The sequence below is a fragment of the Cyprinodon tularosa genome, unplaced genomic scaffold, assembly GCF_016077235.1.
Source record: "Cyprinodon tularosa strain WSP-4 unplaced genomic scaffold, ASM1607723v1 ctg597, whole genome shotgun sequence".
Taxonomy (NCBI): Eukaryota; Metazoa; Chordata; class Actinopteri; order Cyprinodontiformes; family Cyprinodontidae; genus Cyprinodon; species Cyprinodon tularosa.
Genome location: NW_024039337.1, coordinates 601,695 through 628,617, shown reverse-complemented (window position 1 = coordinate 628,617; position 26,923 = coordinate 601,695). Strand labels below are relative to the sequence as shown.

Genomic DNA, 26,923 nt, shown 5'->3' with positions numbered 1-26,923 from the left:
GCCCTTTAATACGACTTTACTTCAGAGCAAAAAGAGTCACTGTCTTCCAATGCAATGCCACACAGTACTGTACATTATCCTTACAGTCAGTATGTACAGCTGAAATAAATTACACAATCAAAGTTACCATGGAGACCGTAACCAGTCACAACTACACTTATGGTTTGCATTCATGTTACATAGGACCTTCCTTTCCAGTCGTTACAGTACAGAGATCAACTGTTCCCTCAGTAGCAAATACCAGCGTTCATACAGAGAAAGCAATAATAATAACTCCAGTTTAGAGAAAAGAAAACGACAATAAAAAAAAAACATAAAAGAACCATTTACAGAGCCGGGAGTTTAAAAATAAATGAACAGGCGACCAAAGCAGCCCAGAGAAGAGCAGGTTCCTGCAGGAAGTAAGAAGTTTAAGCAGACATTCAGAATCCGGCTGGTTTGGTTTCACATGGTTCTTTCTCTACAACCAGATCATCGCATGGGAAAGTAAAAAGTCTGTCCTCTTCCTCTAAAGGAATCTTCCCTTTAGAGGACTGATCTATTTTTTATTTAAAAAGAAGTCTTATGATACAAAAAGAAAAAAAAAACACAGATGAGGCTCTGATGTTTTCTCAAACGGGAGAGAATGTAAAAAATGTGCTTTTACTAGAAAGGTGTTCCCTCTAAACCATTGCTCCTGTTGATGATGGAGATTCAGATGTGGGGAGTCATGAGAAAACACCAGAGGCTCATCTGCTGGAGGTTACAGCCTCTATATGAAGCTGCTGCAGCAGATTTACAGGAGATCAATAAGACAGACTGTTGGATCTTCCCGGTGTTGAAGGTTTGATCTGAGACGTTAAAGATATTAAACCCAAGCCAAAAAGTCAATGCTTCTGTTTTCTCTTAGCTTCATCAAGCAGGGATCAAACCGAGCCTTAGAACTGATCTCACATCTAGATATGATGAAAGATCTGAACTAACGGCTAAAAGAAGGCCTGAGGGTGAAGGAACTCTGAAGACAGTGTGGACGGCGTCCCGGGGCCCGCTGGGACTGGGTGCCAGATGGGAGGATGCAGATGGAATTCATCAGTCGCTAACGATATCGAAGGATTATTGGGACTGAAAAACAGAAAATAAAGTCAGAGGGAATACTACGTCTCTGTAAATGAAAGCTGATTTTAATCGCAAAGGACATCCAGTACTCACCGATAATGATCAGCAGCAGAGCAACGACTACCAGCGCAATAATCATCTTCATCTGTTGAGGAATTAAAATAATGAGAAAACTAAAACATTCCTGTCCAAACATCCCATGGACAAAACCAAAAGCACACAGTGGCTTGATGAAGTCTCCATACTTGTTTCCTTGTACTTTTTATTTAAACAAATAAATATCGTATTTTCCAGACTATAGAGCGCACCTCACTATAATCCATGCCCACTTTTTTAAACTGGAAACCTACATTAATATACATATATACTTTTACTTTTTTAGTTTTTATTGCATTCCAGCTGTTGGTGAACCAGAGGGGAGGCTAACCAGAGTATTTGTTTTTCTCTACCATTCATTACTGTCATTACCCGATCCGTATCATCAGCTCCTTTGCGCGTGCGCGAACAGAATAACTTCCGGTGGCAATATTTCCTTTTTCTTACTTTTGTATTCTTTTGTATTTTTTGGAGGCATGGGTTTCTTTTTGTATATCTTTGTATTTTCGTCGATATTGCATTTTCTAAAAATAAAAAACAGAAATACATAAAAAAGTTCAATCGCCTTGTGATAGTTACTTTGACTGCTCTGAGCATGCGCAAATATACGTCACACAGCGTATATATTTAAATTTGTTTAAATATTTGATTTACTCTGTCCTTAACTATGCACTCCAGCAGTACTGATCCCACAATGGATTCATTTGCTACCTTTCGTGACCTGCAGATTTTCATAATATATTCCCAGACTGCTCTTAGCATGTCTGATGACGACGTCAAGCAATACAATGGATTGAATTTAAAAAGCATCCATTTCTTCCAGAAAACTCTTCAATAATGTCTTTATGATGTAGTTTAGTATTCTTTATTTATTTAAAGATATAAATAAAGTTTTTTTCAGTACCGTAATTACATTATTTTTTTGGCGACCCGGAAGTTATTCTGTTCGCGCAGGCACAAATGAGCTGATGGTACGGATCGGGTAGCGACAATTACATTAAATCTTAAAAAAAAAAAAAACTGTCTGGCATCCGATCTGTGCATGACGGGATGGCTAATAGAGGAGCTGTGACACATACACTATATTGCCAAAAGTATTTGCTCACCCATCCAAATTATTGGAATCAGGTGTTCCAATCACTTCCATGGCCACAGGTGTATAAATTCAAGCACCTAGGCATGCAGACTGTTTTTACAAACATTTGTGAAAGAATGGGTCGCTCTCAGGAGCTCAGTGAATTCCAGCGTGGAACTGTGATAGGATGCCACCTGTGCAACAAATCCAGTCGTGAAATTTCCTCGCTCCTAAATATTCCACAGTCAACTGTCAGCTGTATTATAAGAAAATGGAAGTGTTTGGGAACGACAGCAACTCAGCCACGAAGTGGTAGGCCACGTAAACTGACGGAGCGGGGTCAGCGGATGCTGAAGCGCATAGTGCGAAGAGGTCGCCAACTTTCTGCAGAGTCAATCACTACAGACCTCCAAACTTCATGTGGCCTTCAGATTAGCTCAAGAACAGTGCGCAGAGAGCTTCATGGAATGGGTTTCCATGGTCGAGCAGCTGCATCCAAGCCATACATCACCAAGTGCAATGCAAAGCGTCGGATGCGGTGGTGTAAAGCACGCCGCCACTGGACTCTAGAGCAGTGGAGACGCGTTCTCTGGAGTGACGAATCGCGCTTCTCCATCTGGCAATCTGATGGACGGGTCTGGGTTTGGCGGTTGCCAGGAGAACGGTACTTGTCTGACTGCATTGTGCCAAGTGTAAAGTTTGGTGGAGGGGGGATTATGGTGTGGGGTTGTTTTTCAGGAGCTGGGCTTGGCCCCTTAGTTCCAGTGAAAGGAACTCTGAATGCTTCAGCATACCAAGACATTTTGGACAATTCCATGCTCCCAACTTTGTGGGAACAGTTTGGAGCTGGCCCCTTCCTCTTCCAACATGACTGTGCACCAGTGCACAAAGCAAGGTCCATAAAGACATGGATGACAGAGTCTGGTGTGGATGAACTTGACTGGCCTGCACAGAGTCCTGACCTCAACCCGATAGAACACCTTTGGGATGAATTAGAGCGGAGACTGAGAGCCAGGCCTTCTCGTCCAACATCAGTGTGCGACCTCACAAATGCGCTTCTGGAAGAATGGTCCAAAATTCCCATAAACACACTCCTAAACCTTGTGGACAGCCTTCCCAGAAGAGTTGAAGCTGTTCTAGCTGCAAAGGGTGGACCGACGTCATATTGAACCCTATGGATTAGGAACGGGATGTCACTTAAGCTCATATGTGAGTCAAGGCAGGTGAGCAAATACTTTTGGCAATATAGTGTATATATATATATATATATATATATATATATATATATATATATATATATATATATATATATATATATATATATATATATAAGCCACACCAGGTTAAAAGCCGTTGAACTGTCTCCTACCGAACCTGTAGAGGGAGCTCTACATGTAGCCCTTGGAGAAGGGAAGAAGAAGAAGAATGCTAGTTCCCGTTAGCTTGTTAGCTTACAGCAGTAAGAGCTTCTACTGCAATGTCTGCTTTTTATTTCAGCTCTGCAGGAGTTGAGCCCAGTCCCTTCATCGGTTCGGCAGCTTTAAGGCAGCAAATAAAAGTCAAAATGTGTGAATTCGGGACATTAGTTCTCCATCGTGCCTGCTGCTAGCATGCTCTTGTGCTGTATATATATACTGTATATTAGGGGTGGAACGATTCACAAAATCCACAGTTCGGTTCGATTCACGGTTTCTGGTCACGGTTTTCGGTTCGGTTCGATACATGTTGATTCTTACACCCATAAAAATCCCATAAAAATTTATGGAATTAATGAAAAAATCCCCCCAAAAATAATGGATTGTAATTATTTTAAATGATCCGTGGAAACCCTGGATCATCTCCGTATGTTTTGCTGCTTTGAATTTAATCATCTGGCGCATGCTCTCTACCATCTCCAAGGAACTCAGAGCGGAGCACCTTTTTCCTCCTTGTTTGCACCTTCTTTATTTACTATGCCAATATGTGACTAGTGAACTTCTCTGCTGTGAGATCAATAAAGCTCATCTAATCTAATCTAAATGAACATTAGCACCTTATTCTTTCGTTTCCAACTTTCACTTCCCCCTCTGGGTGTTAGGAAATATCCACAGAAAAGCCACACCTTCTTATAAGCTGCATGGTTCAAAGAGTTGGAAAAAAGTAGTGGCTTATATTCGGGAAAATACGGTACTTTTTGAAAACTGTGGGCTGTTTTTTATAGGAAAGTCCTGCATTCAACACATTTAATTAGAAAATTACAGCTTTTAAGCCTAGCAACATACTCCCCAGATCATGCTGCTGCCACCACCGTGGCTCACTATGGAGTGACTGGAGCAGTTCCTCTGCATGCTACTCATCTGATCAATGCTCTCCTGTCCAGCATGTCAGAGCCCTGAATGGCTGCTTTATATTTTGGACTGATTAATTTGGGAGATTTTTCAATCTTGACCTGTCTGAATAGGGCTGGTTTCTTTGGTTTTTACCTCTAAAAGTCGTTGGTTGTGCAGGATTTAAATTCAGGAGTATCTGAGTTTAGTGGGCCTACATTCAAATGTACTCCACACTTGTTATTCCAGTAAAGTTTGTGGCCGTAATGCTGCAAAGTGTGGAAAGGTTTGACTCCTTTTCAAGGCACTGGGTGTGTGATTGGGTCTTGTCTCATGCTCTGATTTGCAGGTTTTCTGAGAACAGACAGACGTCCCACCTTCATGTCTCTCCACCACATCCTCCTGTGCAGCTGCTTGGCCCGGCTGCTGAACGCCGACGCGTGGTCCGACAAGCTCTCTGCTCCATGTGAAAGCAGGGGAATAGACACAATTGGACATTTGTCAGTCAAACAAACAAGCAGGTTTCACTTCACTTTTAAGATAGAGCGACTGAGTAGATTTAAATACTTTTCTAGGCGTTGGCAAGGACTCCTACATTTCCAAAACAGAGACTTTCCGCTCACCTTCCTCCCTCCTGTCCTCATTCTAACATCTCCCCTCTACCAGCTCGCCCACGCGTTGCCTTCTCTTTCTGACACACCGTTGTTAACGTATGCCAACTCAGCCCCTCTTTGTGTCTGCTGTTTCCATCTTCACCGGCCTGTTTACGACCAGGCGCTACTACAAAGAGACACGCCCAGACAGGGCTTCTGGGAAGATGCTCGTTAATCCTGAGGAATTTAACAACGGGTTGCCTGCCAGCGGCTCGAGGGGGAGAGACGAGCTGTCAGTCAGAGAGCATGGTGTTGTCCACATAAAGACAGCTCTTAGGGATAATATGCGGTCACAAAAGTGTCCCCATAAACAACCAAAGAACACAGAGAAAAAATATGGTCCAGATGTGCCTCTTTGTTCTGGCAGGTTGTCTTTATCAGCAGACAAGTCAAAGTACTGAGCTTTGTTTGGAGCCTCCATGCTGTGTAAATGTTGTTTAATGGAGCAAAGTCAGTTGTTAAAGGTTTTCAGATGCGCAGCCGGGAAATCACTCAGAACACAGAGTGGACGGATGTGTTTACACAGAGGAAATTAATCACTCCAAGGAGAAATGTCTTTAATGGACCATGGAAAATGGTTCTGCTGATTAATCGCTGTCTTTATGACACTAATGAACATTTCTAATCAGAAAATAGAGCTGATGAAGTGGGACTTCCTCACGACGCACTAACACCTTTTTGAAAGAAATCCCAGCCTCGACATTCACACTCACCTCATCCACAAACCCACACCTGTTCACTGCCTTATTTAAGAGCTCATGCTGAACTCATTTACAGCTTTAATAGCACGTCTTTAAGCTGCGCAGTACTGAGGTCGCTGTATTAGTTCTGTTGGATCTGGATCTACTTGTGATGCCTTTGATCATGTCATGCTATTTCACTAAGTATTACCTGCTGATATACAGCTTGACATGACAACTGTGGCGCGCCTCAGGGCTCTATAGTTGGACCTGTGGATTTTTCTCTCCACTTGCCTTTGTTTGCATCTTGCAAAGATGTTGCTGTTTTCTTCCCCCTGCTGCTATGTTAACCATCGCCCGATCTCCCGGGACAAGTAGTTTTTATTGTTGGGAGAGTACAAATTTCATTGCATTTGCCCGCCGGACAAGTGCAATGATCGCAAAAAAAAATAATTATTTATCCCTCAGAATTACTTTAAAATCACCGACATTCGATGAAAATGACCCAGAAGCGTTGCCGGCGCCATTTTTGTTGTTTTGTACACACTCTCGAGTGATTTGAAAAAGCCTCCAGAAAAAAAGCCGTGATTTTTCGCGAGATGGCGTGATTTTTGTCTACCTAGCGGTAATTTTGATGTAGTCACCAAAACGACAAACAAGCTAGAAAACACTATTGTACTCGTGTTTCTGTATCATTTTATTCGCATAATTACTCAAAAATCACCTACATTCGAAGAAAACGACCCAAAAGCGTTGCCGGCGCCATTTTTGTTGTTTTGTACACACTCTCGAGTGATTTGAAAAAGCCTCCAGAAAAAAAGCTGTGATTTTTCGCGAGATGGCGTGATTTTTGTCTACCTAGCGGTAATTCTGATGTAGTCACCAAAACGACAAACAAGCTAGAAAACACTATTGTACTCGTGTTTCTGTATCATTTTATTCGCATAATTACTCAAAAAGCACCTACATTCGAAGAAAACGACCCAAAAGCGTTGGCGGCGCCATTTTTGTTGTTTTGTACACACTCTCGAGTGATTTGAAAAAGCCTCCAGAAAAAAAGCCGTGATTTTTCGCGAGATGGCGTGATTTTTGTCTACCTAGCGGTAATTTTGATGCAGTCACCAAAACGACAAACAAGCTAGAAAACGCTATTGTACTCGTGTTTCTGTATCATTTTATTCGCATAATTACTCAAAAATCACCTACATTCGAAGAAAACATCCCAAAAGCGTTGCCGGCGCCATTTTTGTTGTTTTGTACACACTCTCGAGTGATTTGAAAATGCCTCCAGAAAAAAAGCCGTGATTTTTCTCGAGATGGCGCGATTTTTGTCTACCTAGCGGTAATTTTGATGTAGTCACCAAAACGACAAACAAGCTAGAAAACGCTATTGTACTCGTGTTTCTGTATCATTTTATTCGCATAATTACTCAAAAATCACCGACATTCGATGAAAACGACCCAAAAGCGTTGCCGGCGCCATTTTTGTTGTTTTGTACACACTCTCGAGTGATTTGAAAAAGCCTCCAGAAAAAAAGCCGTGATTTTTCGCGAGATGGCGTGATTTTTGTCTACCTAGCGGTAATTTTGATGTAGTCACCAAAACGACAAACAAGCTAGAAAACACTATTGTACTCGTGTTTCTGTATCATTTTATTCGCATAATTACTCAAAAATCACCTACATTCGAAGAAAACGACCCAAAAGTGTTGCCGGCGCCATTTTTGTTGTTTTGTACACACTCTCGAGTGATTTGAAAAAGCCTCCAGAAAAAAAGCCGTGATTTTTCGCGAGATGGCGTGATTTTTGTCTACCTAGCGGTAATTTTGATGTAGTCACCAAAACGACAAACAAGCTAGAAAACACTTTTGTACTCGTGTTTCTGTATCATTTTATTCGCATAATTTCTCAAAAATCACCTACATTCGAAGAAAACGACCCAAAAGCGTTGCCGGCGCCATTTTTGTTGTTTTGTACACACTCTCGAGTGATTTGAAAATGCCTCCAGAAAAAAACCCGTGATTTTTCGCGAGATGGCGTGATTTTTGTCTACCTAGCGGTAATTTTGATGTAATCACCAAAACGACAAACAAGCTAGAAAACGCTATTGTACTCGTGTTTCTGTATCATTTTATTCGCATAATTACTCAAAAATCACCTACATTCGAAGAAAACGCCCCAAAAGCGTTGCCGGCGCCATTTTTGTTGTTTTGTACACACTCTCGAGTGATTTGAAAATGCCTCCAGAAAAAAAGCCGTGATTTTTCGCGAGATGGCGTGATTTTTGTCTACCTAGCGGTAATTTTGATGTAGTTACCAAAACGACAAACAAGCTAGAAAACTCTATTGTACTCGTGTTTCTGTATCATTTTATTCGCATAATTACTCAAAAATCACCTACATTCGAAGAAAACGACCCAAAAGCGTTGCCGGCGCCATTTTTGTTGTTTTGTACACACTCTCGAGTGATTTGAAAATGCCTCCAGAAAAAAATCCGTGATTTTTCGCGAGATGGCGTGATTTTTGTCTACCTAGCGGTAATTTTGATGTAGTCACCAAAACGACAAACAAGCTAGAAAACTCTATTGTACTCGTGTTTCTGTATCATTTTATTCGCATAATTACTCAAAAATCACCTACATTTGAAGAAAACGACCCAAAAGCGTTGCCGGCGCCATTTTTGTTTTTTTTTTACAGATTCTCCCGTGATTTGAAAAAGCCGCGTGATTTTCTACCAGATGGTGCAATTTTTGTCCGGGAATTGGCGCGAATCAGACACATTTTTTTCGACTTGGCAGGCTAAAAAAACAACAAGGCAAAAAAATGTAAGTACAGTAACACACCCTTCACCTATTTTACCCTCTACCCATTTCACCCACCACCCACTTAGCATCGGAGATCCTCTTTATCCACCACCCATCCTCATCCATTCACTAAACATCCGAAAAACATTTAAAAAACAAACATGTTTCATTGATATAAATATACAAAATGAATATTAGGAACTATATTTATCAAACATTATCAACCCCTGCAGACTTGCATATAGATTTACATATGCCAGATAGGCCTGGGCAAAAAAAATAAAGATTAAATGAATAATTTAGATTTCTTTTGTTTTAAATTTAAAAAAAATGAAATAATTTTTTTTAATAATGGTGCATTTTTGGCTCCCCGGAGTTTTGGTAGCTGTAGTATTCCTCTCAGGTTGCAGTTTGGCTAGTGGCAGCATCGCACACAACAGCTAACGACATCATAGCAAAAGGTGAATGAGAAGCTTGTTCTCAAAAAAATAATAAAATCATCTGTTTGGAACGGCAGCGCTTAAAGAACTTCGGCGTAGTGGTGGATTTCTGGCGTCCGGCAACTGCTGGTGGGGATTTGTTTTTTTCAGGAGGGGAAAATAAAACTTATGAACCTGATTTTCATGGCAACACCACTGATAACTCTGACTGCTATGATGACGTGTCTTTTGGTGCTTATCAGAACGCATTAATACCTAAACACAAATTTAGAAGGAGGATGGAGGAAGGGAGCGGGAGCCCAGTCAAACGCCAGCTGAATGGCAGCCCCCTTCCAGCCACTGCAGTGCCCCCCTCTTGCACATTTTTATACTCAGACTCCATCCTTTCACTGAATTACAGGCTCTGACCAGGAGATGATGCTGCTCTTTAGATCTTATTGTCCACAAATCCAGATTGATGTTTAAAAAAGGAAACTTGGGGAACCGGCCAAGGACCCATCAAGGAAAGTGGGGAAATATTGAATGGCTAGTACTGTAGATGAACGAGCCGCAGCCAAGATAGCAGAAACGACAGAGAATACACAAGGTTCCCGCCAAGGGAGGGTGTGTGTGCGGTTGTGTTAGAAGAAATGGGGCTGGGTATTGAAAGGCATATTTTAAAAAGGTCAGAAAAGGCTAACAAGCTAGCTGTCTGTGAAGATTCTCAGTCATCCAGGTCAAAGTCATTCAAAAAAGTTCCAGGCTTATAAAATAGCCCTACAAAAGCCTTCTTATAGCTTAGAAAACGTGCAAATTGAACTGAAAAACATGTCCACTGCTTATTAATGGGCAGTGGATTGGGTTGTTATCGGCCTGGTTAAACAGGCAAGATGTTTTGATCCGCTACATGGGGATGAGGATTGAGATGATAGCGGGAAGGAATCAACTCTATCGCAGCTTTCTGCGTTAGAGTTGATTCCTTCCCGCTATCAACTTAACGCTACTCCAGACTTTTGAATTGAGAAAACTTCCTGGATGGGAGGCGAAAATTCTTCAAACTTGGAAAACAAAGTCCAGTGATTTGTTTTCTAACTTTTTTGGAAGAAGCTGGTTGTTAACAGAAGCACGGCTGCCAATACCGTGGTAGTTAGATGCCCCGTGCATTGCTAAAGACATGATGGCCCGTTTATTTTTATTTTATTATTTTTATTATAGTTATTTTTAGGCCATACATAGCATACCATAACCTCTGCATACCAGTTTAGCAGAGATCAGTAACAGTATGACTCTTGGAAAACAAAACAATGTGGCTCGTTTTTCAGTGTTAATGTTTTATGCTGTGGGTCCATTACGCCTCGACTACTTTGATTCGTTCTATTCCTGTTTAAGCCATGAAATTAGAAATTGTACAAAAAAGAAACAAACTCTGCCTAAAGATCTACTGTTTTTATGTAACTCTGCAGGTTGCTGTTCATATTTCAGTCTTCTAATTCTAACTAATTCTCACTTTTTTGTATTAAACAATCTTCCCCTTAAATTATTAAAGACTTTAATTTCCTAAAGGGTGTTCTCTTTGACTTAACCGTGTTTGATTCTGATTTTCAATCTTATTTTATGACAGATTTTAAATTGGTTTTGGACTCTCTGTAATGTGTGTTTTGAAAAGTACTTTAGAAGTAAATATTTATGTACTTCTTTTGTCAGCGTTAAAGGACCCGTCCTAATTTCATCTGACAATGTTTGCATTTGTTCGCATAAAAGCTATTTATACATTCCGCTTTCCATTTCTTCCTTCTGCTTCTCCAACCATAAAGCAGCACAGTCTGTTCCCACTCTGCCCTGCACTCTGTTTCAACTCTGCAAACCTTCAGAAAACACTTTACTCTTTTCCATATGAGTAAATGCCTCAGAATGAGTAATGATGTTTAAAAAGGAAAAATGTTTTCCACGTAATAACTACCAATAAAGCGTTATTAAGAAGAAATAATGTTTTGTAATCATTGGACCATATTCCAATGCAGACACCTCACAAAAACGTCACACTTTACCTCATTAGGACTTAAATTCCCTCCTAAAGAAACGTTCTGCTCTCACTCATAAAAAACAAGGAGTTTTTTCTGGGGTGGACTTTCACTTTATGACGCCGGCTAGAAGCTCAACAAAAATATCATTATTTTGGTCAATTTGAGTTGACCTCACAGCTGAACCACTACAGGCCACATTGTGGGGCTAAAACTAAAAGTTTTTAATAAGTTTATCATTAAAGATGTTCCATTTGTTCACCTCTTTTAGCAAGTTAGACTCAATGCAAATAGAGAACTTGCTCATTCTGTTTAAATAGCCTTAAAAACAATAAGATCCAAAGCTTAAAATGACAGCAGGGTCAGTATTAATGTTGATGTTTGTGTAGCATACAGTTTGAGAGTCGATTAATCCATTTTAGAACTCACCTATCTGACACCACTTATATGCAGGGGTGTCACAAGTAATAATGTTTATTACTCAAGTAGAAGTATAAATCCTACTGTTTAGAGCAGGGGTCACCAACCTTTTTAAGGCTGAGGGCCACTTCAAGGGTACCGAGACGTAGGAAGGGCGACCATTACTGACCCATGAGCTGCAAGGGTTAGCGTTAGCCTAAACTTTGTTCATTATCAACATATTTTTATTGTTTGTGTTCATTTCTAAGTTTATTTAGACATTGTCATTTTGAAATCTCTCTAAAATGATTAAAAAGAAGAGCAACAGAATAAAATAAAATTTCAAACTTAGCCCACTGGTGGGTTGTTCTTTATTTAGAAGACTCTGAGGGCCCCCCATGTGGTCCTTGAGGGCACCGCGTTGGTGACCCCTGGTTTAGAGTATCGACTTAAGCTTTTTATTCCAGTAAAGGTGTAAAAGTACCATTTTTAAAAACTACTTAAAGGACAAAGTGAAAGTAATGCAGAATCTTTTTTTTAAGTAAGACGCTTTTCTGCACTATCCTGTTAAAGGAACGTTTTTATTTGAAGTCTTATTGGAATCCGCCTTTTTTTGTGCACAAAATTTTAAATGCTGAATATTTTGTAACACCGTATTTTGATAACAAATACGAACAGGACGAACGATTGAGCTATAATTTAACAAAACTAACGAATCTATTTTTAAAATGTAAGGAGTAGAAAGTAGAGATAATTGCAAAAAAATGTAAGCAGAAGAAGTTAAAGACTTTCTAGAAAACAATTACTCCAGTAAAGGATAAATAGCCAGCATTTCTACTTAAGAAAAAAAAAAAAAACTTAAAAATACTTAAGTATTTGTACTTTGTTACTGAACACCTCTGGTTATAGATCAACATCTCTGATGCATTCTATTAACAATTTGTCTATTCTACACATAGATGTCAAGGTCAGGATTCAAACCATGAAGTGAACCTAAACGGGCCGATAAAGTATCTTTAGCAGTAGCTGTAACGTCCAACCTTTCACTTCCTGCTATTTGAAGGATTTTTTGCCAGAGAATACGCCTCATTATGAAGTGTTTTCCTTTTAAATTGGAAGCACATTGCTAAAAGTGGCGGTCCGATTAGCAGACGATAATGCTGAGGGCTATCAGGGCCTGAGAGCTATAACTGCAAAGTAAATGTTATGCGCTCTGTGTGGAGTTCAGCAGAGAAAGCACAAACGTTCTGCGTTCATGGAAACCAAAAAAGAAACACGAACACATGTTAGCTCACCGGACTTGTCCTGCAGGTCTTCCAGACGTTCACCCCTCTCTATCACCTTGGAGATGTTCTCCTGCATCACGTCGATCACCTCGTCCACCTGGGACTGTACACTGATGACAAAAATGTATCATATTTTAAAGATTTATGGTCATTTTTTGGCAAAGCTTCTCTGGTTTTGCTTTTGTCTAAAGATGTTTTTACACGTATGAGGGTGTAACATAACCACTATGTTATTTTTCTCTTTTTGTATAAAGTACAATAAAGAGTAGCGATAACAAACTGTCTTGTAGAACAGTTTTGTCATTGGTAATATTCTTTCAAATCTCCACTGGTTAAAAAATGATGATGGGATTTAATATGCTGGGTTATTTTGGTGTTGAGAAATTTCTTAATAAAAGGGGCGTGTGCGTCGGCGCGCGGCTCAACAGGTGAGGAAGACGCGCACTGACAGGTCTGTGCAGCGGGAGTTTTTGTCTGGTTGTCCGTTAAAAACAAGTAAAAAAATAATGAAGAAAGATAAAACACAGTCAGAGTTTGATCACCGCAGATCACGTAGAAAACTGATCGGAGTTTGTACCCAGAGGACGCCGCCTGGTGCAAGGAGACGCCGCCCAGAGGAAAGAGAGACGCTACGGTGAGATCTGGACCTTATTTTTCTTATTGGGGATTTTTGGTGGTACCACTCTTTTTCTAATCTTTTCTGGGGGGTTTGTCGTTTGGATTTTTCTTTTTGGAAAGGACTTTGGACTTAAACGCTTCCAGGATTTTACTTTGGATTGGGAGCATATGGAACTCCTGTTTGGACATTATTATAAGAAATAAAAAGAACGGACAGTTTTTGACTTTCAGTTATTAGGGATGTTTTTGGTTGTTTTTTGCTGGCATAAATTGAGCCTTTGAGTTTACTTATAAATTGGTTATGAAGGGTTTTGGGTTATTTATCATTTATACTGAAATACTATTGAATTAAACTTTGGATTCTAGGTAATAGTGCAAATTTTTTTATTATTATAATTTTTTTTTTTTATAAATCTTTGTTTGCTAACAGTTGTAGTACTTTGCCTGATTTCCTGTGAAAAAAAACCCTTAAATATTTGTGAGTTCCGCTTTTAATCAAGCTAATTTTTACAAGGGTTTCAATTCAAAATAGGAAAAAAAATAAATAAACCAGATTTCTTTTTTTTTCCCATGTGATTCCAAGCAAAGGTGGATACAGAAAAAAATAACAAATGCATCCAGTAATCGGGGAACGAAGGAAAACAGGCGCCGTGGCAAACACTTGAGGAATTTAACGGTCCAGGTTCAGACAGGAGGACACATGAAAAGCCTGAACTTCTGCACACGACATTCCTGGACTCGCTAATGACGGCGTCTCATTTCACGTGGGCACGACAGTGACAAACTGCAAGGTATGAAGAAACAGCTCTGCGTGCCAGACGCTCTAAACAATGACCTCCTCTGTTCTCTGGCTGTCTGTGAGCGCTGGTTGAGATGGAAGCACAGTCTGCACGATAGCCTCTCTTACACAATGTCCTAACATTTGGGGTAAACATGTCGAGCCGCGGTTACATAACGAGCGTTAAAAAGTGTGGAAGTTCTACTCTGACCTGTGGATCGGCGCTGCAGTGAGGGGTGTGCCGCTACTTACTGCTTCACTCTGTCATTCTGAGGTCCAAATCGGGGGCCTGTGGGACCTCTCCTGGGGAAGCAAATGTTGTTCCAGTTAAGGTTGAGTTGTGTCACTGTCATAAAGTGTTAGAGAATTAAAAATAATTTTATGCCTTACTGAATTTATTAAAAACATCACATATATCGTATTCTTTAGAGGCTTTATTCCCCTGGCTGTTGATATTTATGTACAGCATCATCTCATTCATTGACTCACTTTGTTCATTATAGTTTGTTTTAGTCTTTTTTTTTTTCTATTTGCCTTTTTAGCATTGCAGTTCAAAGCCTTCCTGAGATTCTCAAAGCTTCTCAGGTTTGCTATGATTATGAGAAACAAAACAGACGCTGAATAGCGCTTCTATAAAACAGCTGCCCTGTCAGACCCTTTAACTTGGAAAATAGACTCACAGGAAAAAGTCTTCCTCCTCATCAGAGTCCTCCTCCAGCAGGTTCCTCTGTTAGAAAGGAAAACATTAAGACTTAAATAAAGAAAAGATCAAGATGACCAATCCGGAGGACTGATAAGAAAAATCAGAAATAACAGCATTTATTGCGCTCCTACAAGATAATCCACATAAACATCTGTTTATGTGGATTATTTTGTTTCAGGACTGCCAGAAATAAACTGCCTCTACTTCCTCACTTACAGCTGCTAGAGTCTTTTTATCTGTTGGCTCTCTAAAAGCAAAGCTAATAATAAACTTAAACTATAATGACAAAAATAACCAATATCCTGACACTCCATCGACGCAAGGTTAGAGAACAGCAGAAAAAGAAGCACGGGATCATCAGGACGCTGCTTGTTCTACTGAAAAAGAAAAAGAAAGAACTTTCCGCACCATTTAACCAGAACAAAAAGTGCTTTGCACGGTCGTTCACATGACAAATATAAGCGACTTGTATGTTATCTTTCCTATAGAGAGAAAAATCTATAAAGCTGTAATAAACAGGGTTTCTACAGCATAAGGCAAGTTAAATTCAAGACTTTTTAAGACTTGAAATAAAAATTTAAGACCAAATTCACAAGAAACACAAGAAAAACCAGCTTGCGACAACTTAACCCAAAGGTTTATTTTAACATAAACCACTGCACTAATGTTTCAAATGTTGAAAAGCTTCCCATACAGGAAGTGAGCTAAAAACACACAAATGACAGATATATTTGAACAATTATTTAACTGAATTCACAAACTTTGTTTTGCAGAGACAAGGGTGGAACTAAACTGAGAAATATCGGCTGTTTCTCTGTAACTCCATTTTGACGCTTTGTGTTTCGTGCTTCGCATGTGCGACTCCACTGCCTTAATTCCCATCGTTCTGAGCTTGAATGACTTCTTGCATAAATCCACTGAGCCTCATGTATGTTCCCTGGTTTTAGCCATGGAGGAAACTCTTGGCTGGAGACAATTTTGGTTACATTTACACTTGATCATATTTTCCAGACAAAAAGTTAATGGTGCATCTCCCAAATGTCCCCCCCGCAACAACGCTTTATTAGTTCCGCTATCGGGACGGAACCAATAATGGCCAGCCTTTTTTTTTTTTTATAAAAATAAATAAATAAAAAATTGTCAATTTTAAAGCTACAGTGTGTAATAATTACAGGGATATACAGTCAGAAATGTAATATATTATACATAACTATGTTATTTATCATCATCTACGAGCTCAGCCTCTTAACCTTAATATTTGCGTTGCCTTAGAATTCGTTATTTATAATTACATAGGAGCGGGTCTCGCAGCCATGGAGGCAGACATCTTTGCGCTACGGCAGCGCAGAGCCAACAAACTAGTGATTGCGAGATCGCCAAAATGTCACAACGATGTAGAAAAAATAACGGGTATATTTATTATCTTAAGTCTACATGAAATCTATACCCTACACAGACTAATGAAATACTATCTGTAAAATTATCTATGTAAACAAACCTCATCACTTGAGAAGGCAGGTGATGCGGACGTCGTGGAAGACATTTTGTCCCGTAACGCTCGCCGTACTGTTGGGGGGGAGAAGCGGTGGGGGGGGGAGATGTTCATGTTGCTGCAGTCTGCAGTCTGACCGCTAGATGTCGCTAAAAGTTACACACTGTAGCTTTAATACAAAAATAAATCGTAATAAAAATAATGCTATTTATGATGTTTTAAAAATTAAGACCTACGAAAGACTGATTTAAGACATTTTAATACCAATTAAGGCCTTAGTTTTATTTTGAAGAATTCAATGCCTTTTAAGACTTTTTAAGGACCCGCAGGAACCCTGATAAAATTCTCACAGGAGACATAAGAGTCCGTTTCTCATTGAGTGAAAGGAAGACGTCTAGATTCAAATCTGCTTAGATGGAGTTTCTTTTCATTTTATGATCGGAATAACTACCGTATTTCCCAGACTATAGAGCGCACCTCGCTGAAAGCCGCACCCAGAAAATTATTTGAAAACAATGGAAATGTACATATATAAGCCGCACCGGACTAAAAGCTGCTGATATCTACTGAACTTGATGACTGCCTCTTTAGAGGAATGGGCCTGTATCGGGTATTGCACGCCAATAATAAGCCAATTATTAAGGGGTGGAGCTGGCATTTTCAATTGAGAAAGCTGGATGGGAAGAGAAACGTATTCAAACTTGGAAAACAAGGTCCAGTGGTTTGTTTTTTAACTTTAGCTTTTTGGAAGGATATCTACTGAGCTGTCTCCCACCAAACGTGTTGGGAGAGCTCTACATATAGCCCCTGGAGCATGGAAGAAGATGAATGCTAGCTCCTGTTAGCTTGTTGGCCCATCTTTCAGTAGACGCTCTTACTGCTCGCAGCAGTAAGAGCGTCTACTGAAAGATGGGGCCTCTTAGGCTCTTTATTTCAGCTCTGCAGCCGTTGAGTCCAGTCTCTTTCGGCAGCTTTAATGCGGCAAATGAATATCAAAATGTGTGAATTTGGGACATTTCTTCTCCGTCGGACCTGCTGCTAGCATGTTCTTGTGCTAAATGAAAATTAGCCCCTTATTCTTTTATTTCCAACTTTAACTTCACCCTCTGTCGGTTCGCTAAAATCAACAGAAAAGCTGCACCTTCTTATAAGCTGCATGCTTCAAAGCGCGGGAAAAAAGTAGCAGCTAATAGTCTGGAAAATACGGTAACATTTCATTTATGGAAGCTGCAGCCAATTATTATCATCTTCTAAACACATTAACTGTACAGACAGTAGAGAAAGGTAAGATCTTATCAGACAGCCAAACTCTACTCCACACACGTCTTATTTTTTTTGCAGATCATCTGTTTGAAGTTTGAAAAGATGGTGGCCACATGATCATAAAGCTCTTTATACGTCTGAGCAATAACACCCTGCTCCTGTGGAACCTCACTCTGCTTTTTTCATCAGCACAGGAGACGAGGAGAACTGGTAGTAATTATCGGAGGGAGAAAACGACGGACAATGCTGGGAAGGAGAGAACGCTGTTATGCAAGATTCCCCCTATAAGCTTAGCTTTGATCCCGGGTGAAAACACAAAAGAAGAAGGGAAGGGTGAAGGAGAGTACAGGAGGGAGGGACAGGATGATTGCTTTGATGAGGAGCAGATATTTGGCCCCAAGAGTTTCTCAAGACTCAACCGCTAAACCCACTCATTCAAAACCTTTGTCTCTGGTGGTCTGCAGCATATTTTCCTTGTTTGTGTCTTGCTGCAATATTGTTTAAACTGAACCAGGAGGTCTGTTTGTTTCACATCCTTCCTCTTTCACCTTGTATGTTTGCTTCCTTCCCTCTTTGTTTATCCGACCCCCTACCCAGACAAACCAGAAACCAAACATGTCATTTTCCACTACATCTTTCTCTCACCCTCTCGCTGCGGATGGATCCAGTGACCTCATCGTCATTGAGGTGTCGCTTAAACTTTGGGGGCATGTTGTCTTCAGGTTGCTCCTCCTGTTCTGGCTCCCTCTGTAGGTCAGGAGGAGAAGATAGTCAGTTTGAATCAGGTTATCTATCATTACGGATAACTGATGTATTTGAAATATGAGGGTCTGATGAAAACCAATGAGACTATAAACAAAGGACCACCTCTAAAAACTATACTATTATTAAAAAGCAGAGCCAGGACGTCCCCGGGGGAGTCCAAGGCTCTTGGATAGGCTTAGCTTCGGGGTAATCTGTAAGGCTACGTCCACACAGCACCCTAAAGTGGCCCATATCCAATCTGTGTCTGATCTTTTCATGACAGTCTGAACGACACAGATCTGATTTTTTTTTTCAATGTGACCCAGGCCACTTGGCTCCGTGGTCCTGAATACGATAAGAGTCTGATCGTTTCAAATGGGACCTGCCTAGGGGTGTAAATCACACCCATCAGGGCGATTCAATTCAGTATTGGTTTCCTGACCCAACGATTCAATTATTTTCGATACTCAAGAATAAACCACGATGATTCAATTAATTGGTGCATTTTTTTTTTTTTTTACACCTTAAAGGCTAGATAGACAATGTTTCAAATTTAAAATAAATCAATGAACGAAATTGCGGAAAACAGCTCGTGAAGTTTGACCTGCTAGACGAGCGAGGTGCGCGAGAACGCTGGGACCCTTTTTCCACCTGGATCTCCGCTCTTTTTGGCCCTCATGTCCCTCGGCCGTCGGACTAAACTCGCCCGCACTTCCTCACCGCCTCATATCTAGACCCACAGCGTGTAGTGCGGCCCACGCTTCAATATTGAGCATAAATCACGAATGTCTGTCAAACTCACTGTAACACACTGCTGTAAGAGTATAACCAGGAAGCGAGGTAGGAGGGCAAAATAGGTTTAGCGGCACCGCAGCACGGGAGGGAGAATTACGCCCAGAAGCAAATGGATAAAAATAGACCGGAGGGAAAAAAACCTGAATCGATTCTCTTGCGGACGTATCGATTCATCGGATCGTCGGCTTTTGGATCGACGCATCGATACAAAACGATTATTATTTACACCCCTAGACCTGTCTCTGAACGGACAGTTTGCATTCATATGACCTTTTGATCCCTTGCATCCCCCTTACAAATGGAGTCCCCCCCGTCCCTCAGTGAGATCTAGAAGCAGAAGATCTATATCCAGCCATTCAGCAAAGGCCCTGCTACATGGCTGTACATCTTATCTTGGCATTTGACCAATTAGAGGAGCTCTTGAATGATATATTACCTACTGGAAATTAAGTTGGAAAAAAAGTTAACAAGTCAAGAAAAAAAAGGTAAAAAGCTCATTGAAAAGTTAAAAAGTAAAGTTAATAAGCCTAGTAAAAAATTATATTTAAGTTTATAAACTAAAAAATGTCAGTGCCAGTATCGGCATTGATGCCTCTAAGGTTATGTTGGACCAAAAAAAAACGTGTTTCGATTCATGAATTTCTTATAGAAGCACTTTTGTTATTTTTCTTAATATATTTGGGCTACTTGTTGTTTCTTGTTATTACATTGCCATTCATTTTTACCATCAACATATCCATATTTCTTTTATGTTATAAGGTCTTGTCCTGGATTCCAATAACACTATTGGATTGAAATGGTGATTTTCAAAATATTTCACTATATACTTCGCTATAAAGGGTGAATACGCAACAAAGGTCACTATTCAGTGGCTTGCTGCGCAGAAGCGGGAAGAAAAACAAGCATGGTGGACGATAGTGAGGAGAGAGCAGAGATGGCAAAAGTACTGACTTTCCGTACTTGAGTAAAAGTACAGATAATTGTGTTAAAAAATACTCTGGTAAAAGTGGAAGTACTGATTAAACTTCTTTACTCAAGTAAAAGTAACAAAGTACAGGCTTGTAAATTTACTTAAAGTATAAAAGTAAAAGTAGAAACCACTTTTTTCATGCCGTTGCCTACATTTTAAATGGATGTCTGCCAATAGGACTAGATCTCCGTTGTGTTCATTTTCAATCATCTCGTCGTCCATACTACTATGCTAACGCCACCGCCACCAAGCTGCAATGATTTGCCGCCAATGAATACTGCCGAATCTGTCGATTCATCTTGTAGTGGTGCGTCAAATGCAACATAGATTCCCATCCAATTAGATTGAATTTGGTATTGATGACGTGAAAAATATTAACGGTAACTCCATTGAAATGATTCAAAACTAAAGTAACGAGACAATTTTTTTAAAATGTAAGGAGTAGAAAGTACAGATATTTGTGTAAAAATGTAAGGAGTAGAAGTAAAAAGTCGCCATAAAAATAAGTAGTAAAGTAAAGTAAAAATATCAGAATAATCTACTTGAGTACAGTAACGAAGTGTACTTCGTTACTTCCCATCTGTGGGAGAGAGTCTTTATCTACATCCAACTGCATTGTCAGTTTATGGCGCTAGGCTTACCGCTAGGCTTACCGCACGGTCACATCACTCCTGGTACATTTCAGGAGAGAGTTGTTACCATATTTGGGCAAAAATGGCCGCTCCCAGACTCTGTGATCGCGATGAAAATTATTGTTTTTATTTTTTTACAGATTAACTCTCAATTCATTAATCACAGCGAACGTATTAGTTTTAGGTATAAATAATGATTCATTGATTATTCCTTGCTGACCAGACTTCTCATTTAAGGCCTGCTAAACTCCTGAACTTAGGGCCCTATAATTTCCGCGATCACGGAATCGCGGACGGAATAGCAGACTTGGCAAATTAATGCGGAATCTAGTGTAAACGCGGAATTTCTACATTTGAATTGAAATTCTGTTTTTGTGTGGGTGAAGAACATACATCGGGGGGAAATGCACACCGGGGGACGCAAATCTGGGCGACACAACCCCTCCCGCTCCGTCATTTCCGCTCACCCTCCTCCATCAAAACATTTAAAATATGGAGAAGCGGCTCTCCACAGCTCCGCTTTCGGCAAAAAAGTTGAGAAACACGGTGCTAAGCCCTGAATACAGAGCCAAGCAGTTCCCTCGTGACTTTTACGTGTCAGGTGAACTATTGTTTGGCAAGTTTTGTCAACATTCCATTGATTGGAAGCGCAAAAATACATACATAAAAACGGAAAAAACGCAATTTGGGAAAAAATAAAACAGATTTTATAGGGCCCTATGAACTGAGATGATTCATCTGTTTATTCTCATCTAAAAAAATAGATCTGTACATCTTTAATGATTTTTAATATTCATATTCCTGCAAATTGGACTTTAACATTTACTGAATATAAAAAGGAAATGTCATCATGCTTTTGGGAATAACAATTCTATGGTGTGGATCTGGAAAACATGCTGTTCTTCCAGAAACACATCTTTGAATCTGTGTTTGGGTGTTATGTTCTCCAGAGAGGGGAGAAAAAAAAAACAAAAAAAACAGAAACACTCAAACACATCTCAATAAAATGCCTCTGTGACACTGAGCTAAATAACATATGACCCAAGCGGAACAGTCATTTTCTGAAGGGGGGGATTCATGATCTTATTCACCACCCCATTCCTCACTGCGACAATAAGACTTGTACCATTGATTCCGGTTAAGTCTGATACTTTCTCAACGTCCGTTTCTGGCGTTGCGTTTGGAGGAAAAAAACAGCCTTTCCCAAGCCAAGAGAGCAGAGGGGAGGAGAAGCAGCGGACAGATCTGAAGAAAGTGAAGAAACACAGAAAGAAACAGCAGACTGATCTAAAGGAAGACTTCCAGGAAACAAACACAATATTTCTGCTACTTTAGAAGCTACAACCCATGAAAAATAGTTGAGACTTTATGTTAGAACGTAAAATGTCCTGAAAGATATTCTCTGCAATACAAAGGTTCAACATCAGACTGGCTAAAACTGGTTTGTTATCTATACTCTGGAATATTAATGATTGTGAAGTGGTGCTATAGATCGCAGCTTTCATTAATACGAAAGAGCAAATAGCATTTTGTATTTTAAAATTACATTTTTACATAACATTTCGAAACAGTTATAAAATTCTGGATATTTGAGTGAAAATCACTGCAAAGATTCCTACAGTGGACAGGTTATACTAGCTGTATTCTATATTAATAAACAATGGAATGGTTGGCTTTTGGCTTCGACTTTTCAAATCCAGACAGATAAACTTTATACCTTTATTGTATTTTTTTGTTTGTTTGTTTTTTTACCTAAAAAAATACCTTTCCATGGCTTTATTTGGAAACTGAACCTGCTTTGATCACCCTCAGTCTAAGTACCATTTGTCTAGTTTTTAATCGTTATTGGAAGTGGATTTTTTTGATTTTCAAACAAGTTTAGAAACCAAAAGATTGATTAGTAAAATATAAAAGTCAAATAAAAAAAAAATACATATAATTTTTTATAGAGGGTCATTTCTAAAACTGCATAAGGGAGGGTATCTAGAAACGATACTTTAAAGAGTCTGTAAATTGTCCTCAAATGTGAGTGTGTGTGTGTTTTTGCATGGTGGTTTTTTCTGTGTTGCCCTGCAATGGACTGGCAACCTGTCCAGCATATATACTAGGGGTGTGCAAAATAATCGTCATGATGATGCATCGTGATTCTAATTTTTGTGATCTACTGCATCGATTCTTGATGCCAAGTATCGATTATTAATTTTAAAAAATTAATAAACAAAATTGCATGATAGGTTGGCGAACATTAGCCAAAAACAAGTGTAATACAACTTCCAGTCCAGTAGATGTTGCTGCGGATGTGTTGACGCACGCTGCCTTGTGTCTCAAGCATTTCCGGCAGCAGGATACTGCACCGAGTCATTCAAAACAAAACATGGAGGAGAAAATATTGCAATGCTTCGCAATAATTCAAGTATCGTGATGGATCGTGATAGAATCGCATCGTGGCCTGTGAATCGTGATTCGAATTGAATCGTGACTTCTTTGGCAATACCCACCCCTAATATATACCCTGCCTTTCACCAAAACAATGATGAAGAAAGGCACTGACCCCATTGCCCTGGGGAGAAAACATTATTAAACAAGAACGGATTTGAAATAGAAGCATTTTGTACGAAATGTAGTAATCTTGATGAGCACTGCTCCATATGATGAAAACCTTATGTTCTGACCTTGCTATGGAATAATGTAATATGAATTCTGACTGAAACTAAACCAGATTTTCTGCACTACCCTGGCTCTGTTCATAATGATGTTTCAGCTATCAACATAGCTTTAGGATCTCAGTCACCAAGATCCATATTAGGTGTTAGTGTAAAGAAGACAGAAAGTCCATCCAGGTCAACTGATATATAGTGGGTACGGAAAATATTCAGACCCCTTTACATTTTTCACTGCAGCCATTTGCTAAAATCAATAAAGTTCATTTTATTTCTCATTAATGTGAACCCAGCACCCTGTGGTGAGGCTGTTCAGATGCCTGTCAAAATTCTTGCGCTTCCCGAAGCGGTCACATGGTATCACAGTCGCGAGGCCCAAAGTCAACTATCACTGCCGTGCTCCACCAGTCAGAGCTTTATGGCAGAGTGGCCCAACAGAAGCCTCTCCTCAGTGCAGGACGAATGAAAGCCTGCATAGAGTTTGCCAAAACACACAAAAAGGACTCCCAGACTATGAGGAAAAAAAGATTCTCTGGTCCGATAAGACCAAGATGAAAACTTTTTGGCGTTAATTCTAAGCTGTAAGTGTGGAGAAAACCAGGTACTGCTCATCACCTGCCCAATACAATCCCAACAGTGGAGTAACCACTTAGGAAAAGGGAAGTAGGGCTAAAATAAATACATTAGTAATACATACATAAAATACAATTTAAAACACAACAAACAACCCAGAAATGACTATGTAGAGAAGCAGCTGCAAGTGTCTGTGAACGACGATGATATAATTGTTTTGAAGGATGAAAGTGAAATTAGTCTATTCAGTTGGAGAATATTTTGCAGAGTGTTCCAGTCACGAGCAGCAGCAGATTGAAAAGAAGCAAGACCAACAGTAGTGGTTTTAGGAATAAGTGATTGTAGACGAAGTGAGGACTGCATGTTGTAAGAGAGGCTTTGGCTGCAGTAGCTGATCTAATTAAAGTGGTGAGCGGCCCAGAAGGGTCTTGCAAATGAAGATGAACCAGTGAATTTTGCGTCGATTGTGAAGGGAGGGCCAGTTGACAGATGAATACAGACGCAGTGGTTTGTATTGAAAGGAGCATTTATGGCAAACCTGATGGTGGAATGGTAAAGACTGTCAAGCATCATGCTATGGGGGTGTTTATTTGCTGCAGGGACAGGACCACTGGTTGCAATTGAAGGAAAGATGAATGCGGCCGAATACAGAGATATCCTGCAAGAAACCCCTTTTCCAGGGTAGCTTAGGACCTCACACTGGGCTGAAGGTTCACCTTCCAACAAGACAATGACCCTAAGCACACAGCGAAAATAACAAAGATGTGACTTGGGAAAAACTCTGTGACCGTTCATTACTGGCCCAACCAGAGCCCTAATCTGAACCCAAGGGAGCATCTCTGGAGAGACCTGAAAATGGCCGTCCATCAACGCTCTCATCCGACCTGAAAACCTGGAGAGGATCAGCAAAGAAGAAGATCCCCAAATCCAAACTTATGGCTGCTCAATACTGAGCAAAGGGTCTGAATACTTCTGACCGTGTGATATTTCAGTTTTTCTTTTTTAATAAATTTGCAAAAATGTCTAAATTTTTTGATTTTTTCTGTAAAGATGGGGTGCTGAGTGCACATTAATGAGAAATTAAATGAACTTTATAAATTATAGCAAATGCGTGCAATGAAACAAAGAGTGAAACATTTAAAAGGGTCTGAATACTTTCTGTACCCAGTATCATAAGGATAAATGGCTGGTTTACATCACCTGCATTAAAATGCGACTGCAAACACTGAGATTATAATGATGCCTATGATAGAAGATCAGCTCTACTTAATGGAAACATTAGTTCATCATTGTTGATTTTTAGGGATGTAAAAAAAAGTTTTTTAGAGAGAAGTTTCTATAAAGATTGAATAATTTGATACTGAAATGATCCTACATCCAATCATTATTTTTATTTATTTTTTTCGGTGCTCATTTATTGCAGTTTGTTTATTATTTATCAATACTTTTTTTGTTTTTATTTTCTTACTTCCAACCGTTAGTTATTTTTCGTGAAATTTGTATGGAAACCCCTCTTTCATACGATGATGATACAGTATAGTGATTATTTCTATCTGCGCAAACAGAAACAGATTTATCTGTCGTTTCACCCGTTACAATTTTAGCATTTCACTAAGCTAATTGTTTACTACCCTCAAAAAAACACCCAGAAGTGTAATTTTCTACAACATGTTACTCGTTAAATATATATATATACAGCATCAAGTATCGTATAAACTATCCAGCTAGAGAACAGGCCAATAAATATACAATAAATCCAGATAAAGAAGGCCCTTTCTATGCTAGGCTAAGCTAAGCTAGAATAAGCTAATGATGCCGACGTCACCAGGTACCTACCTGCTGTTTGATCGAAGATCCGCTGAAAAACCTTCCTCCACAGAGAGACTCTGCTATCAGACCAGAGATTCCACTGCTTAATCGGTCTTACAGATAGGTGTGATTCATTTTACCGGCTGTCCTAAACCATGAGACATCGTAATCATTGTGGATGCTAGCGATGCTCATCCTCTGTCTCTTTCCACCGCCTGAATCAGCTGACCAGGCGGGCAGGAAGTTGGTAGAAACAGCTGGATCAGGAGAGACAACAACTGTGCAAATCTTCTTAGGGTAAGATGTCTGTAATATTTATTTATGAACACTTATTAGTAGACGATAAGGACATAATTAATTATTTGTATTAGTTATCAAAAGTAACACTGAATAGCTTAAAGTAATCTGTACTGATAAAATAAAAGCAAAATTATGAATTCATGTTCACAATGATGGTGTTTAGGTCGGTATTATAAACCTAGAGAACATATTCTTAATAATAATAATAATAATAATAATAATAATAATAATAATAATAATAATAATAAAAACATATATAAACATATTGCCAGACTTCAGGTTTAATTGACGTGACTAGAGGGCGGCCATCTTGGATCAGACCGCAGTTCAGACAGCTGCTGTCAGAAAGAATAGAAGGCAGCTCAGATCTCATTTCAATCACACACAAAACAATTCAGATATAATATTACAATAATCTCTTGCATGTCAGAACCCCTTAAAAGAGCGAAACAAATTCTAAAATATGAATATATATTATATATGACACACATTACCTGATTAAAGAACACATTTTCACATATGCATAAATAATGATAAAGACATAGTTTAAAAAAAAGGTTTGACACAGGTCTTGACAATGACAAAAAAATACATAAAAATTAACATAAAAATTATTTAAAAAACAAAATAACTCTACTCTCTTTTGTAAATTACACTACAACAAATTTTCCTCCATACTCATTATCAAAGAGCAATCCTTAAAAGTGCTGAATCATAATAATATACAACCAAATATATAAAACAAAATTTAA

The 26,923-nt window shown here is 39.4% G+C and overlaps 1 protein-coding gene across 2 annotated transcripts; it reads right to left on the bottom strand.

Moving 5' to 3' along the window:
• vamp4 (vesicle-associated membrane protein 4) lies at positions 1–26,114 on the bottom strand. Of its 2 annotated transcripts, XM_038306929.1 has the most exons (9): positions 25,899–26,114; positions 21,956–22,074; positions 18,334–18,435; positions 14,911–14,957; positions 14,483–14,533; positions 12,844–12,944; positions 4,950–5,029; positions 1,189–1,240; positions 1–1,101 (listed from the first exon to the last, which is right to left on the bottom strand). In XM_038306929.1, the coding sequence occupies exons 2-9, from the start codon at positions 21,956–21,958 to the stop codon at positions 1,076–1,078; spliced, it is 462 nt and encodes a 153-aa protein (XP_038162857.1). In that variant the 5' UTR covers positions 21,959–22,074; positions 25,899–26,114; the 3' UTR covers positions 1–1,075. The 2 variants fall into 2 exon arrangements, with proteins under 2 accessions (XP_038162857.1, XP_038162858.1); XM_038306930.1 differs by lacking the exon at positions 21,956–22,074 and having other exon boundaries at positions 25,899–26,113.
• Between the last annotated feature and the right edge of the window lie 809 nt (positions 26,115–26,923).